General features: G+C 38.6%; 1 protein-coding gene across 3 annotated transcripts in view; it reads left to right on the top strand.

Moving 5' to 3' along the window:
- GRIA4 (glutamate ionotropic receptor AMPA type subunit 4) overlaps positions 1 to 14,327 on the top strand; it is a 233,798-nt gene that overhangs the window by 145,630 nt on the left and 73,841 nt on the right. For all 3 annotated transcript variants that reach the window (XM_065626774.1, XM_065626775.1, XM_065626776.1), the window contains exons 5-8: positions 7,962 to 8,015; positions 9,999 to 10,157; positions 11,750 to 11,917; positions 13,521 to 13,625. In XM_065626774.1, the coding sequence (XP_065482846.1) occupies positions 7,962 to 8,015; positions 9,999 to 10,157; positions 11,750 to 11,917; positions 13,521 to 13,625 (486 nt within the window). The remainder of the gene's footprint in view (positions 1 to 7,961; positions 8,016 to 9,998; positions 10,158 to 11,749; positions 11,918 to 13,520; positions 13,626 to 14,327) is intronic.

Genomic DNA, 14,327 nt, shown 5'->3' with positions numbered 1-14,327 from the left:
GAGGGTGACAGAACACTGGAACAGGCTGCCCAGGGAGGTTGTGGATTCTCCTTCTCTGGAGACATTCAAAACCCGCCTGGACGCCTTCCTGTGTAACCTCACCTAAGTTTTCCTGCTCTGGCAGGGGGATTGGACTAGATGATCTTTTGAGGTCCCTTCCAATCCCTAACATTCTGTGATTCTGTGATTCTGTGAGCAGCAGCATCTTCTGAATTTTGCATAGTGAATCAATTTTGCTGTCAGGGACCATCAGTCTGGCTCCTGGTCTATCAGACAGGCTGATTCCAGACTTTTTTTCCTGCTCCCTGCCCTCCCCTGCACGTAAGAATTTAACAGGCTGTTTCCCAGTAGATGGGCACTTTCCTCAGCTCTGTCAGTGCTCTGTATCAGCAAGATCAAGCCTGGCTGCTCATCCAGGTCTGTATTTGCCTTTAAAAACAGAGGTGAAAACTGCTGTGCAGCATCTGACACATACTTCAGTGTACACAGTTGAATTGATACATAATAATAAAAAGTATGTACATTTTAATATTAAAAATTAAACGTGGATGTAAAGTTGTCACATAGCAAAGTATTACAAGTCAATAAACTCTAATTAATAAGAGCTAACAATACTTATTAACAAGCATGATAGGAAAGTAGCTGCGCAGCATCGTGGATGCTGTTCATAGTTGTCTAACTAACTCATTTTTCCAGTGTGTTGTTTGACATCACTGATCCTCAGCTTTCCCAGCCTTAAAGAGCCTTGAGGTATGTAGCTGAAAAGTACCATGTACATGTTAGCACTGAGAACCAAATCTCACTGATGGGTAAAATGGAGCAGGCTGTCACAGCAAGATTGATTATTGTTGTTACCACCAAAATGAAACTAAATAAATGTGTGAGTGGCAAGAAGTACAGAAGCTGACATATTCCACTCCTCCTTGGACTGCTCTTTGATATTTTGCCACAGGAGTGCTAAACCTGAAAATGTAATGTTTGACTGCTCAGTTTCTCTAAATTAACCAAGTTGTAAATTTAGATGTTTTTAAAAACTTTTTTTTCTCGTCTTAATTTCCAGTGTGTCTACTAATTGAAGCTAGCAAATGGAAATTTTTCAAATGGTATTTAGATCACTGGCATAATTAATTTAAAATATTAATAATAATAACAATAATAACAAATTATAACACAATACATTAATAAATTACAACAAAATACTTACAGGAAGGCAGAAATTAACCAGACACATGAATTAAATAGAGTATTGGCTCAATCATTCCTCCACGATTTGTTCTCCTTTCCTGTTTGTCATGAACACAGCAGTGCATTAGCACAAAGGATTACTAGCACAACACATAGATAAGTATTTTGCAAGAGAATGTATTGCTTTTACACGTAGTTTAGTTGCATAATGAGGATTTCTTTATCCCTTCAGTCGGAAATTGCGTGGACTGTCTCCTGTTTCCCTCTGTATTTTTTTTATTTGCATGCACAAAATTCAGATTTAGTTTTGTTCACACAGAACCACAGGAGCAGATCATTAGTCAAAGAATTTAGTATGTGCACAACACACAGTGATTTGGGCTGGTAGCAGCATTGTTGGACTTGCACTCCTTCAGGGACACAGTAGCAGCTCCCTGTGCATCTCTTGAGTCCCAGGGGGTTTGAGAGGTTCATAAATTGCCTTTTCCTCATCATTCCTTTCTCTCCGTGCTTTTTTTCCCTAGAGGCCTGTGGAATTGCTTCTAAGCCACACTGTAACGTCAATGCAAACTGATAGCTCTTCTCCTTGAGACAGCCAGCTGCCGGCACTGCCACCAGCATCTTCCTCACACCGCAGAGCCAGGAGGGCTCTCTGCATCGGCTCATTTTCTGTCTTGCACACAATAAAAGTCCTACACTGCACAGTAATAAAAACACATTTTGTGCCTGCACCACACAACTGATAAGGTTTGGACCTGAGAAATAGGTTATTTCAGTTACTGAAAGGACAAATAGGTGGTAGAAGACAAAGGATGAATACAAATGGTTTGGAGGATTTGTAAAGTGACCTTCTTCTTACACCCTTCCTCTCTTTCCTCATCTCCTTTTCCCCCTACAAGACTGCATATCCCACATATCTCTGAGTGAGCCTTTCACAGGAGTAGGCTTTGGATGCAGAAGACTTCAGCAGCAGCAGAAGGTAACCAGCTGTGCTCAGGGCACCGGGTAATGGCCTTTGAGCCACCTCCCCAGGTTTTCTTCCGCGGCAGCTGCCCGCGCCAGGCGGGGCTGTGCCTGCCAGCTGTGCTGGGCAGGGGCTGCGTGGGAAGGATCCTGCCCCTTCCCATCACTGTGCCAGCTCAGCGCCCGCCTTTACAACAGGGAAAGAAACGCCGATTTGTAAGGACCTTCTTCTGCTTCGTTTGTTGCCTTCTTTAGCATCCTCTCTGGTGGCTGTAGGCTGTTAACAGTCTGCCCTTTCCCCAACAGCAGTGCCCTTTTGCAAGCAATAGCTGTTAAAATTAAGCTTGTTTCTCAATTGCTTTTTTATGGCTTAGTAAAAGATTTATCCTTGCTTCAGATATTGTATAAAATCCCATTTCAGTTTTGGTTTATATCATCACCATTTCTGCCACAATAGTTCAGGTCAAAGTCTCAATCAGCCATCCTTAACAAGTCTCTACACTTTTTATATTGTGTTAGACAGACTTCATTTTATTGCAGGTGTTCTTTTTCTTAAGGCAGCGGATTGTGACACAATAGGAAAGAGAAAAACCTTTGTTAAAGTCCCATTGGTAATGCAGAGCTATTTGAAGAGATTGTAGAGAGGAGAGATGTAACTGAAAATAAGTCCTTTTTGCTCCAGCTATACTGACCTCCATCTTCTGGAAATCATAACTGGAGACATTTCCTGCTACAGAAGTTAAGCATTCTTTTAAAATGACTTATATGCAATATCTATTTCATAGTAGTAGAGAACAGAGGATGACTTGGAGCCTGATGCTCTGTTCAGATGCTCATGTAAGTCTGGAAATGGTTTTATCAAAGTCAGTGAACTTGCTACTCCTGGGGAAAAAAAAAAATATATATATATCAAAGCAGACACTGGTAGCTCTTCTTTTCAATAGTGGAATAGTTTCTGAATATCCTGGGCCAGGCTATTGTTCAGCTAAATGGATAAAACAGGATTGTATGTTAAAGTCAGAAAGTTCAGAATTGTGTCTAAAGCCTAAGTTGGATTCAGATCTCACTGCCCCTGTTTTTATCACACTTTAAAGTCAATGCTGTAGTTATGGTTACTTTTGATTACCACAGGAAAAACTGAAATCAGAATAAGGCGTTTTCTTAATTGCAGTTTGGTAGATCAGCAACTAAATATTCTCATAATGTACTATTCTTTTTAGTTTCTTATATAGAAATGCATTTGGTAATGTGAATAGAACCTAAGGCTGATTTTTTTTTTTTCAAAGTTCACCTCTCTGAGGACACTCATACGGAATGGTATTTGGGAAAAAAAAAAGTTGCATTAGATTCTGAAACCACCTTGATAGCATAAAGGCCTTAATATTTCACTTTCTTTGATTCTTTCCTGTTGCATTTACTGAAATAATGTACTCACTCATAGTGTGACTACTGGATAATACATGCAATGTCTCTTGTTGTCTCCCCTGTTAATGGTAATTTGGAAAGCAGATTGTATTTTCTTATTCATTCTTTCTCAGAACAGTGTTATTTAATTATTTCTTCAGTTTTACAAATAAGAGTATAAAAGAGCTCAAATTCTAGGTGTTAGCCACCACATGCATTGAATTAAAACATACAAATCAATATACAAAAGCCAGTGCAGGATCCTGCTTTGCCCTGCCCTCATCCTTCCCCAAAGAAGTCACAAATCAGTTCACCCTTCCCTACACCTTCTTCCCAAAACTCCCCTGAGCAAGCTGAGGTCACCTTAAATTCTCATGCAACAAAAGCCAGGTGCAATATCTGTGTGTGTTGTTTAAGGAGAAGTCAGAGTGGGACTACAGAGCAAAAATAAATGTTTAGAAGATGTAAGTGAAGAAGTACTATGTGAGGAGGAGGAATGGGTTTGATCCCACTCACTCAGGTGTCCCAAAGCAATGAAAGGGACAGTAACACATACAGAGGGTCCTCCGTGACCTACCAGGACCCTGACCTACCATATCAGCAGTTTCATGGTGCATCACTGCCTATGTGGCTGGCAAAGCCTATCTATGATGCTTAGCCCTGTTCTCAGATTTTGCAGCTGGCCAGGGTGAGAGCTAAGCTGGATCTCCTGTTCCCTGGGCAGAGGCACCATGGGTGGCTGTGGCAGCGTCACCTTCTCCTCAGGGCCTTGCTTTAGAAATGAAGACAGTCCTCACTGCCCACCTTGTGCTATACATGGGTCTGCCACCTGCCCCATGGATGCTCAGGACCTAAGAGTCTGGGACCCGCAGGCACACAGAGCATCTTAGTTGGTGGCAGGAACGTGCTTTTTTGAAGTAATATCCTGATTGCGACTATTTACTGTGCTGCATTTCACATCAAGGGTGAACTCAAAATACATAAACTGGTTTTCTTTTGGATGGTGCCATGCAAGAACACTCCCTCATCTGTCAAAATCTCAGTAGTGCTTTTCCCTTTCAGAATAGATTTGCTGGATCTTTTACCTGCCCATTCTGCGCTGCCATAGAAGAAAAATATTCTTCCCTCACTCACCAGCACTCATCTGTTTAGTTTCTGGTTCAGGGCAATATCGACTGTTCTGTGTATGGAATGTTTGAGGTCTCATCTCTGTTAAAGCTCTAATCACTGCTAACCAGTTAAAGAACAGAAAACAGGAGTGTGAAAGTTTGCATTGCAGACTGCGTAGCTGTCAGAAACTCCTCTTGTTGTGGAATACTTAAGTTTGTTGCTTCAATTTATCTCAGTGAGGAAGTACAGTATAGAGAAAGGTGGTTCTTCAGGCAGCAAGAACTCATATCCTATTTTATAGATCATGATCTGCAGCTTGGAGTATTTGAGAAAGTGGACTGTATGTATGTTTTGAATATTCAAAAATATGAGATGGCCATGGAAAGCTGTTTCACTAAACAGGCACTTTTTTTCCTAAACCGTAAATAATTCCTGGTTTGCAAACTGTGTGTGATCAATAATGATAAACATTTCAAATTCAAAATCAGAATTGTATCCAATCTCGGTTGGAAATGTAAGCCATATAACATCATTTCTCTGCCTGCCTGATCAACATTCCTAGGGTGAAATTCGTCTCAGTTAGCATTAGGGATATAAAATGTAGGTGTCTACATCAGAGCTGATCATCATCAACTCTTTTTCTAGTCAATGCAGAAAAATAAGCACTTTTGGGCACAAGCTGTCTAATTAATTTTAGACATGTGCTTTAGGATAAGATGAATCATTTCCTCAAAGTGCCTGGTCTTTCCACTGACTATAAAGGAAGTTAAGACAACTACTTGATACATAAATGTGTACCTTTATCACTCACTCTAAGAGAGAAGTTTTGAGAGAACACACTGGAAAATTCAAATTTTAATTTAAAAAAATGTTCTGTGTTGTTCACATCAAATCCAAGAAGTCTGCAGTGATATCTGCATGAATTTGCTAGAAACAAGCACGGAAGCAAATCTGGTTAATCGCTTGCATCGTTTACTTATTTTGATTGTGACAACTATGGATATGTGTCTGACGTACCTCAACCATTACATGTTGATCATGTGCTTGACTGGTACGTTGCAATGATCGTCACAATTTGTGTTATGAAACCAAACCAGGGAATAGATCACTAAGGATGTTAATTGCCAAAGTCACATCAGCTTCCAAGAGCTCGAAGGGAACTGCAGTAATTTTTCCAAGCTAGGGATCTGGTACACAGTTGCCACATCACATCTTAAATAATGTCAGTCCACTTACATTCAAATGATGATACTGTAGTTATTTTAAAATGTGAGCTTTTTAATCAGTTTCCTTGTAATGAGGAGGCAAACATATTTTCATTACCTTGTGTTGCTGAAGAAGTCCAGATGTAAAAGCCCCCCAAGTATAATGGTAGCAATGGCATTTATGCACTGATCTTAATGGGAATTTGACTGCGTCCAAAATAAGCAATTTATTTATATGCAGGTTGAAAATCTGGTCATGGCTTGAGGGGGACGGTGTCTTTTTTAGCTTTTGCTTTTTAAATATGAACATTTTAGCTATAGACTATAAGTACAAAATAGAGGTTGGGAAACAACAAGAACAAAAGGATAACAGACAAATTGTTTATTTACTTTATTACTTTCAAATAATGAAATTAAAACAGTTCTGACAAGATGCTTATGCCACATCCCATCAATTTTCCCTTCCACTCTGATGTAGAAGCAAATTGACTTACCAGAACAATGGAGCCAGGAGTCAAGGATTTCAAAGTCTTAATCCAGATTTAGATCCTGGATCCTTAAATGTCTTTGGCTAAATTATTTAGTCCTTCAGCAACTTGTCTCCCATCTCCAAAATGTGATGTTATTTTTTTACTGCACTAGGAAAACAGGCTGCAAGGCTTAGTGAATGTTTGTTCTGTCTTTTGGACATGAGATGTGACCCATAAAGCCAAGAAGTTGCCAAGTCTTCAGGACAGGACCTAGGGCTAAGATTTCAAAGCAGGAAAGGAGGCAGATCTAGGTTTCCCATTACTTACTGAGTAAGCTGCACTGCATGCAAAACTTTTGGCTGTGTCTTATTTATTCATCTGGAAGGAAGCTAAAATGCTTTGTGGACATGAGTACATGAAATGGGGAAAAAAACCCAAACCACACACACACACAAAGAGAGAGAAAAAACCATATTTGGGCTGCAGTCTTTGTAAATGAGTGGTAAACTATCAAAAGTAAGAGTCAAAATAACTCTTTACTGTTATTAAATGTAAGCTACATGTCACAGGTATTCATGTTAGTTTCTTTAGTAAAAACAACTTTAATCTGCAATGAAACCATTAACACTGTTTTCTACTGACAAAATATTCTCTCCTCATTTTTTATTTTCAGCACATTAAAAATAAGATGCATTCCATCATAGGAACAGCAACAATATTGATGCAAGGCACAGGCTCACATAGTTTTTGTCTAAACCCTGTTGCTGATCTTGCCATATTGAGACTGTTGCAGCTGCTCATTATGGTTGTTCCCTTTTTGCATCACTTGATGCTGTATTTTGGTTAAACACTCTGAGGCAGCCTCGATGTCCATTCTTGCTAAGTCCCCACTCATGCCTGTTCCCAAAGTCTTTAGCAAATTACTAAGTGCTGAATAACACTTGCAGTACTTGACCACCTCAAGGGCAAACAGCTTTGGACAGTTTTGATCCCAAGAGATGAAAACACAGTTTGATTCATAAATTCCACACTTATTTAAAATGAAAAGGTGTGTCAGCAGGTAGGCTTTCTAACTCGTGTGTGACCTCCTCTTTCTGAATTTGTATCCCATAGCTAATTGCTCTATTTAGTAAAAGTGTATATACTACAGTTACGTTTTCAATCATATGGAAAACACTCAGATTACCAGTTCATTACAGGGTGTTTCAAAAAGATGGACCAAATTTGAGATCACTTTATCTCTGCAACCAGGAACTGCCCATGATTGAAACTCTTACAGTCCGTACAGCAGGTGGAGGGAACATAGAGTATTTATAAAAAGGTTACTAAATCTTGATAACTCATTAAACCATTTGTAAATTTGTGTGTAATTGTAACATGTTGGGTCCATCTTTTTGAAACACCCTGTACTTTATTAACTTTCATTTTAGCCTTTTCTCATGATTAAGGACCCGGAAAGTTATAGCTACTTTATCGGAGAAAGACTCTCGACATTATATTACTGATGTTATACATTTCAGAATTTATGTCTATCTGGCTATGAAAACACCTGTCTGGAGAAAACAATATGACCTCTTTTTTTTTTTCTTTCTTTTTTTCTTTTTTTCTTATTTCTCTCCCACAGATCGTAAGCGTGGGAAAGCATGTTAAAGGATACCATTATATTGTTGCCAACCTGGTAAGATACTTTTCTAGAATTATATCCCTGCACGGTAAGTAAAACACTCAGCTTTACTGAAGTTGTAGCACTTCACACAACATTTCCCATTTGTCACTAATGTTGCACATAATACATTCTTTATGGTGCATAAAAGAACTTGGTTTTGTTGTTACAGTCATCTAGACAGGAGGGGCACAATGTTACCCTCTTAAATTTTATCAAACTCAATGTAGCATAAAGGACTGCCAAGTGTATGTTGTGGCTGAATTAGAATTTAAAGAACTACACTATGATTTTTGACTCACTTTTTTAATATTAGTAACATAACAATTATTGAGGTAAATTTTCTACATTCTCCAGGGAACATTCTTTTTGCTGTAAGATCAGCTATTTCCGGTCAGATTACTAGTGCCGTATTTTCACTCTTAAATCTAAACTGCACATTAACACAGATAATGCTGAGAAGAGGGCAAAGAAAGAGTAAAAGCAATGTTTTATTATTAAAATAACCCATTCTTTAAGCTGAAATACCTGCTTGGTGAAGCACAGCGAATGTAGGACAGAGTCTAATGTATGCTTTAAATTGTTTTCTTTTCACTCTCCCTCAAGGAATTTTAGTTGACGTGAAATATTTTATTGTGCTCTGCTGTACTTGTACCTTAACTTAAGATCACTTGAGATTATTTTAAGACCTCAGGCATTTTAAATGAGTCATGTCTATTCTCTTAGGTCTTACAAATTAGATCTTGAGCATCACAAATTTATAGCTCCCCAAGTGACTTTTCCCATGCAAAATAGTTGCTGTAAACACAGAACCTGATGTTGCAGTGTACTGTTAGTGGGATATTCAGGCACATCTACTCAGCAGCTTCAGCAGGGACACATGTTGCTATCTCCTGGCTGCTCAATAATGTGGCTAATATGACTTCCTGATCCGTCACCTTTTATAGTTACTGTCAGATTGCTTTAGGATATGAATCAAATCTCTGCCCTTAAGAGTTTTTTTTTTCCCTGGGATATAGGGTCAGTACCCCACAAGTTTTGGGTTTTTTTCCTAAATTTTTTTTTTTTTAAGTTGTGATAATACACTTTTGTTAGTGCAGATAGATGCCAATCAGAAGAATTTAAGAAAATAAAAATAAGATACCTTTATGCTAGCATTAGACATAGCAGCTAGCAAAGGAGCAAAAAGATCCATGCTTGCTTCTTAGCATACTTTAGCAGTTTGCGTTATGCAGTCTCCTGAAGTTCAGTTATGTCTGTAAAGGCAAATTTTACTGAAGAGTTTGTCTTTATACATGCTGAACAGATTAGCCTGAGAAACTAAGTCAGGAAGTATATGTACTTTATTTTTTCTTTCAGTGTTGGGGTTCACTCTAGGCTTTCAATATGTAGCAGATCTACATCTGTACCACCATCTATTTCACAAAATTGTATTCTGATGTTGCGTTTTCCTTGCACTAACAGTGAGATCCTCATGCACTCTCTCTGCTTTCTAATGTCTATTACATTATCTCATTATCTCAGACACTTTCAGCCTAAACAATGAGTCTTGGAATAAATGTATTTACAGAATAGTGTTGTTCATTTTGCAAGCATGCAGAGAAACAGGGATATGTTGGTTAAAGCACTAGTACAGTGTTCACTCAAATCTGCCAACTTTGATGGAAATTGGATTAAGGCTTTAATATTCTGCAGGCACTTTTCAGATGATTCGCCAAAGGCATTTCTTCAAAAACTGTCTGCCATTCCCAGCACTGTGTTGCTTAGCTGTCAAGACCACCCTAGCAATAATGTGGGAAATTTATTTCTTGGTTTTGTTTCATTCTTTATTACACAAATTAAAATTAACAACCAAGGTTCAATGTTATTCTCTGGTTTTAAGTTTTGGCTTCTAATGGAAACCTGCTGTTCTACATTCTTTATGCTGTGTTGCTGACCTAGAACAGATTGGACCCACAGTGGTGTACGAGGACAAACAATCTTAAATTGATTTTCTAGGGATTCAAAGATATTTCACTGGAGAGATTTATGCATGGAGGAGCCAATGTGACTGGGTTTCAGCTGGTGGATTTCAGTACTCCCATGGTAACTAAGTTGATGCAGCGCTGGAAGAAGCTGGACCAGAGAGAGTACCCAGGATCCGAGACTCCACCGAAGGTACTGACTGATCTGAAGAACTACCAAAGATATCACTCAAGTGTTCTAATTTCTGACTAACATTATTGAATACACAAATGAAGACCTTAATATTTCAGCAGAGGAGAAGGCAGTTGATCTTACTATTGCTGGCAACTAATTATGCCTATCCTTATGATTGTACGATAGAAACAAACTGCAACGCGTTTCACTGGCATATTTTAATGTCCTTTGTTGCTTATTTTCCAGCTTCACCCCTTTACTGACAGGAATTAAAGGTCAAATACTTAACTGACAACTTAATTTCAACCAATTTTACATGAGTTAGTCTAATTATCTAGATTCACTTAGAGTGCAGAGCTTTTCTGACAGCTGAATTCTTCTGTATATAAGATGCAACCGTAATTGTAAATTTACTACCCTTAAATTTTCATTTGGAGTTTCCTCTGGAAATTCCATTCACCTCAAAACCTGGTGTAGTAATCACTTTCAGGCACAATCTTACAGTGAAATTACATCCCAGTGTTTCTCTATCATAATCCCTCACAGATGGGTAACAAAATATTTTTCTTACCTATAATTTTCTTGGCAGACAAATCACAGCATAGCTATAAATATGACTACATCAAAATAGTTCTGTTATTATACGTACTAAGGCATATCAGACCTAGTTGAAACTGGGCTCCTTTGTGCTGGGCACTGTGCAAAGATAAGCAATCAGCCGTCCCTTGGCTGGGAGATTGGTAGGTTGGCAAAGTCTTGAGAAAGTATCAGCATGGATGATACAAAGCATAGATACATAATTTGGTGAATATTCAAGAAAATTATGTTCTGAAGGGGAAAAAAACCCAAACAAAAACAAACACCCCCCTCCACACACACACACACACACACACACAAAAACACCAAAAAAACCAAAAACAAAACAACCAAGAATGCTGCGGTCTATGGAGTGCAGACATCCTGAAGTACTGGTGACAGGAACAATTTAGCTTATAGGATTCCTTGGCACATGAGCAGGATTGTGCTGCCTGCTTCTGAGAAGTCATCATGATTAATCTGAATCACACATAATTCACTTATGGATAACCAAAATTTGAGATTATAAAGATAAATCATGTCTCAAAGATCTTATAACATGCAAGACAAAAGAAAGGAAGGAAATCAGACTTGGAATAAGTAAATTTAAATTTTGATATTTACGTATCTGCTCATTAGCTGTGCATTATTTCAGTTGTGTTTTCTCAGTGAGTTACTGTTTCTTTTATTTTGCGTAAGTTGGGTGGGTGGGATCGTTCCCTAACATACAAGACAACTGGAAAAAAGTGAAGACTTCGATATCTCCAGTTCAATTTGTTTCTTTTAATAGCTCTTCAGAGACAGATTTCTCCACCCTTAAGAAATACAGTTTTAAAGCTGGAGCTACTGAAATGTACTCTTCTTACGCCTGCATTTGTTCTTTAGGCAAAATCACTTTTGATTTTGAGGAGAGATTTTTCCTCAATGAAAGTATAGAAACTGCTGCATAATGAATCAAACTAGAAATATCTGAGACAGCTGATTTTTGTAAAGACATGCCAACTCTAAAGCGGAGTGTTTGTCCATCTGTTTAGTATACATCTGCATTAACATATGATGGAGTGCTTGTGATGGCCGAAACTTTCCGTAATCTTAGAAGACAGAAAATTGATATTTCAAGGAGAGGAAATGCTGGTGATTGTCTTGCTAACCCCGCAGCCCCATGGGGTCAAGGAATTGATATGGAGCGGACATTAAAACAGGTAAGGGTGGGCCTTATTCTAGTGATCGTTGTGAATATTGGATTCTAGTTGTATACTATATGATTTGGAAAATATTATATATGAGGTTACTAATGGGAGAGGGGAAATTTCTTTTTCTGTTGCCATTTGGAAACAGCTGAGGCTGTTCTCCTTGTTCTGCTTTGTAACTTGTAATGGAGGCAGAGGAGAACTACTACTATTTGAAATTACTATTAATTCTATTAAGATGGTTAGGACTTCCTCCACTGAACTGGTGAACTCATCTGTTACTTTTGCATTATATGCCTGGCTGTACAGATATTGTAATTTAAGGAAAAAGGTATAGCTAGATAAGATAACCTTTCAAATATGTTTCTGTCGTCTTGAATAAAAGTACATTTCTCCCAGGGAAATCACATAGGTAGTATTTTTTTCTTTAAAAAGAAATAACCCAGAGCTATTGCTCTCTGATGTCAGGATTTTGAATTCCTGATGAATGTGGATGGCTAGAAAGTTCCAGATCTCTGTCAAGAAGATTTAGCCTTTCCTTTGAATGGGACAGTAAGAAAATAAAAATCCTGCAGTAGAATTTAAATCATTGCAAATGAGCAGGCTCCACTGAGAAGAAACTGCTGAGAAGAAGGGACTGCTGACAGAGCTGGCAGCTCTGTGCCTAGAAGCCACGGTTTAGTCCTGGAGAAAAATCTGCAGAGATAGAAATAGACAGAGGGAAAGAGTAAATGGTTTAAATCCACATCCTGACTCTTAGGGATAGAAATAAAGCATCTTGTGTGCTTCACGTACTCCATGCAGATGCACAGATCTCTAAAAATTGAGAGAAGCATGAGGTCAGGCTTCTGTGTTTGGACAGACAGCATGAGCCTTCAAATCCAGCCAAAGAGGTTTGCAAGGCTAGATCCTGATAGAATCAAAGCCAGCAGCAATATGGTTGTAGCTTCTTTGGGAGGAGGACCACAGTCTGGGTATCCTTTGGTGAGGCAGAAAAGCACTGAAAGAAAAAACAGAGTTCTGGTTTCAGCTGAGACACAGGTGGCGGAAAACTGCCCCAACAAATCTTATGCCTTTACATCTGTCCTTCTCCACTCTGAGACTTGAAAACACTCTTTTCAGGCCCTGTACATGTCAACCATCTTCTGTGACAGTGAATTGTTTTACTGGGGCCAAGGTTGTTGTCAAGTTTACCTTGACAAGCAGTAGAATCTCAATTTGTACATTTAAACCACCAGAGTGTGAACTAAAAGGATATACGAGCTCAGGCTAAACATCCTTTGGGTTTATTTCATGTCATCTTAAATATTCTGCAGGAGTGATGAGAATGGTAAAAAACGTACTTGCTTGAGGATCTGCAGCTGGAAAGTGTTGAGCTGCACAGCAAGAAAGAAGAAAAGGTCGTTGTGTGTCTTTGTTAGCACTTAGATAGTGGTATATCTAACCCTATTTTGAGCCAAGTAGCCAAATTTTTGCTTTATAATACCTGACTATTCTACAGTGGTGTTGTTATGGTAATTTAAGGACATAGCCAGGATAACTTTCACTGCATTGTGACATTTGGAATAAAGTATGTAAAACTGGATCTTCATGCTGCTTTTTATTCGATTTGTAGGTTCGAATACAAGGATTGACAGGAAATGTTCAGTTTGACCACTATGGTCGCAGAGTCAACTACACCATGGATGTCTTTGAGCTGAAAAACACAGGCCCTCGGAAGGTACATGCTGACAGTGTTTACTATCCTGACATCATATAAACGAGTTATGTATGATTAAATGATTGTGCAAACATATTAAACTGGATTCTGTAAGATTTAAAAAAATAATCTATATTGAATATATGTATAGTAGTTCTGGTGAATGCAGATTTAAGCTTCACTTGCTACTAGATGCTATTATTCAGTGCAACAAATTGGGGAGCACAAAACCAAGCGTGTGTCTTGGACTGGTGGATGTCAGTGAAGCATAGTAACGAAAAGCAGCTGGATGGGACGTTGCTAGGCTGCTGGGTGATCGAAAATGGTCAGAATGGTCTTGTATCTTCTCTGACCATTTTTCTCTTGCAAATTACCAGCATTTTTAGGTGGGGTCATCTGAACATTCTGTGTAAACATGAATCATAGGCTATAACTAATATAGGGCTTTTAAGAGGGAAAGGAGAGAAGAGAGATGGAAGAGAGAATGCCCTGAACACTTATATTTTCTGAAATTAATTGCATTATCTAATCCTGTGTGCTTGATTGGTTGCTTGAAAGCAACTTAGGTAACTGCACATTAACACCTATGCCTAAGCAGATCCTCCATGTGCGAATGCACATACCTTATCACTCAGCCTAATCACTTTGAAAAGATCAGCCTGGCTACTTTGTTAACACTTTCTCAGCTGTACCAAAATTTGTCCATTTTTCATAGTATAAAAC

Source organism: Caloenas nicobarica, chromosome 1, assembly GCF_036013445.1.
Source record: "Caloenas nicobarica isolate bCalNic1 chromosome 1, bCalNic1.hap1, whole genome shotgun sequence".
NCBI lineage: Eukaryota > Metazoa > Chordata > Aves > Columbiformes > Columbidae > Caloenas > Caloenas nicobarica.
Note: the sequence above shows the minus strand (reverse complement) of the source record. Positions and strands in the feature narration are given on the sequence as shown.